The sequence below is a fragment of the Calidris pugnax genome, unplaced genomic scaffold (genome assembly GCF_001431845.1).
Source record: "Calidris pugnax isolate Ruff unplaced genomic scaffold, ASM143184v1 scaffold165, whole genome shotgun sequence".
NCBI classification, from domain to species: Eukaryota; Metazoa; Chordata; class Aves; order Charadriiformes; family Scolopacidae; genus Calidris; species Calidris pugnax.
Genome location: NW_015090878.1, coordinates 284,228 through 285,660, shown reverse-complemented (window position 1 = coordinate 285,660; position 1,433 = coordinate 284,228). Strand labels below are relative to the sequence as shown.

General features: G+C 71.0%; 1 protein-coding gene across 1 annotated transcript in view; it reads left to right on the top strand.

The window, feature by feature from the left end:
• The window catches only part of SLC5A6 (solute carrier family 5 (sodium/multivitamin and iodide cotransporter), member 6), a gene marked incomplete at its 5' end in the record, with an annotated part of 3,211 nt that extends 1,784 nt beyond the window's left edge, over positions 1–1,427 (top strand). Inside the window, 6 exons of the mRNA XM_014946366.1 lie at positions 143–210; positions 290–376; positions 499–683; positions 776–879; positions 954–1,075; positions 1,179–1,427. Of these exons, the coding sequence (XP_014801852.1) occupies positions 143–210; positions 290–376; positions 499–683; positions 776–879; positions 954–1,075; positions 1,179–1,334 (722 nt within the window). The remainder of the gene's footprint in view (positions 1–142; positions 211–289; positions 377–498; positions 684–775; positions 880–953; positions 1,076–1,178) is intronic.
• Between the last annotated feature and the right edge of the window lie 6 nt (positions 1,428–1,433).

Below are 1,433 nucleotides of genomic sequence, written 5' to 3'. Positions count from 1 at the left end.
GGCTGTCGGAGTCACGGGCCACCCTGCTCTCCAAGCTGCTGGGTGAGCTGGGGGGGGCACATGGCGGGCACAGAGCGGGGGGGCTGTGCTGGTGGCCGGGGGGGTCCCCAGCACCGCTGTGACCCCCCACTCTCCTCCCCAGCTCTCGGGTACGGATTGCTGTGCCTGGGGATGGCCTATGTCTCCTCCATGCTGGGCCCCGTGCTACAGGTAAGGGGGGGGCGCGGGGTCCCCCCAGCCCCGGCACCCGGCCGGGGGGTGTCGGGTGCTGAGGACCATGTCCCCGCAGGCGGCCATCAGCATCTTTGGCATGGTGGGGGGCCCGCTCCTGGGGCTCTTCTGCCTGGGCATGTTCTTCCCCTGTGCCAACCCCACGGTGAGTGTGTCCCCTCCCCAGGGGGGTCTCAGACCCCACGGAGGAGGGGGGCAGTGATGGGGGGAGGCTGGAGTGCCCTGAGCCCAGCCGGGGGTCAGCACCCTCCCTCTATCTCCACGCAGGGTGCCGTCGTGGGGCTCCTGGTGGGCCTGGCCATGGCTTTCTGGGTGGGCATCGGCAGCCTGCTGCAAAGTATGGGGGGAGCCGGGGGGGTCCCCCCGCCCAACGGCACTGCGATCCCCCCCATGGGCAACCTCACCACCATCCTGGCCACCACCGCGCTGGCCCCCACCACGGCCCCCCACAGGTGAGCAGGATGAGGGGGGCTGTGGCTGCAGGACGGGGTGTGTGGGGGTGCTGCTCCATGCCCCCCCCCACCCTGACCCCTGTCTCCCCCAGCCCCACGGGGCTGGAGAAGTTTTACAGCCTGTCCTACATGTGGTACAGCGCCCACAACTCCACCACCGTCATCGTGGTGGGGCTCCTGGTCAGCCTCATCACCGGTGAGTGCCGGGGGGCGGGCAGGGGGGGCTGGCAGCGGCCCCCCACCCCGCTCACCCTCCACTCTGCCCCCCAGGCCCCACGCCGGCGGCAGCCGTGGACCCCCGCACCATCTCCCCGGTGCTGCCGCGCCTGCTCTGCTGCCTGCCCCACAAGTACCGGCGGAGGCTCTGCTGTGGGGTGGTCTTTCCTGACCAGGTGAGGGGACCCACACCTTGGGGGGGAGATGGACACACACACAGTGGGGTTCGGTGCCCCTGTCCTGTGTTCCTGCTGCCCCCCCCCCTCTCTGTCCCCACAGGACACTGACCATGCGGATGCCGTGGTGAAGAGCAATGGGGTGGCCAATGGCCTGCCCCCCCTGCCCCCCGCCGGGCGGCTGGAGGAAGAGGAGGGACAGGGCTACATCCGCGCAGAGGGGGCCCCCGCCTACACCCTGCAGGAGACCTCCTTCTGAGCCCCCCCTGACCCCCCCAAACGGACCCCCCCATGGGGAGCCTGGACATGGCTGGGGAGCACTAAATAACCGGGAGGGGCTGGGTGGGCTGCACCCCCC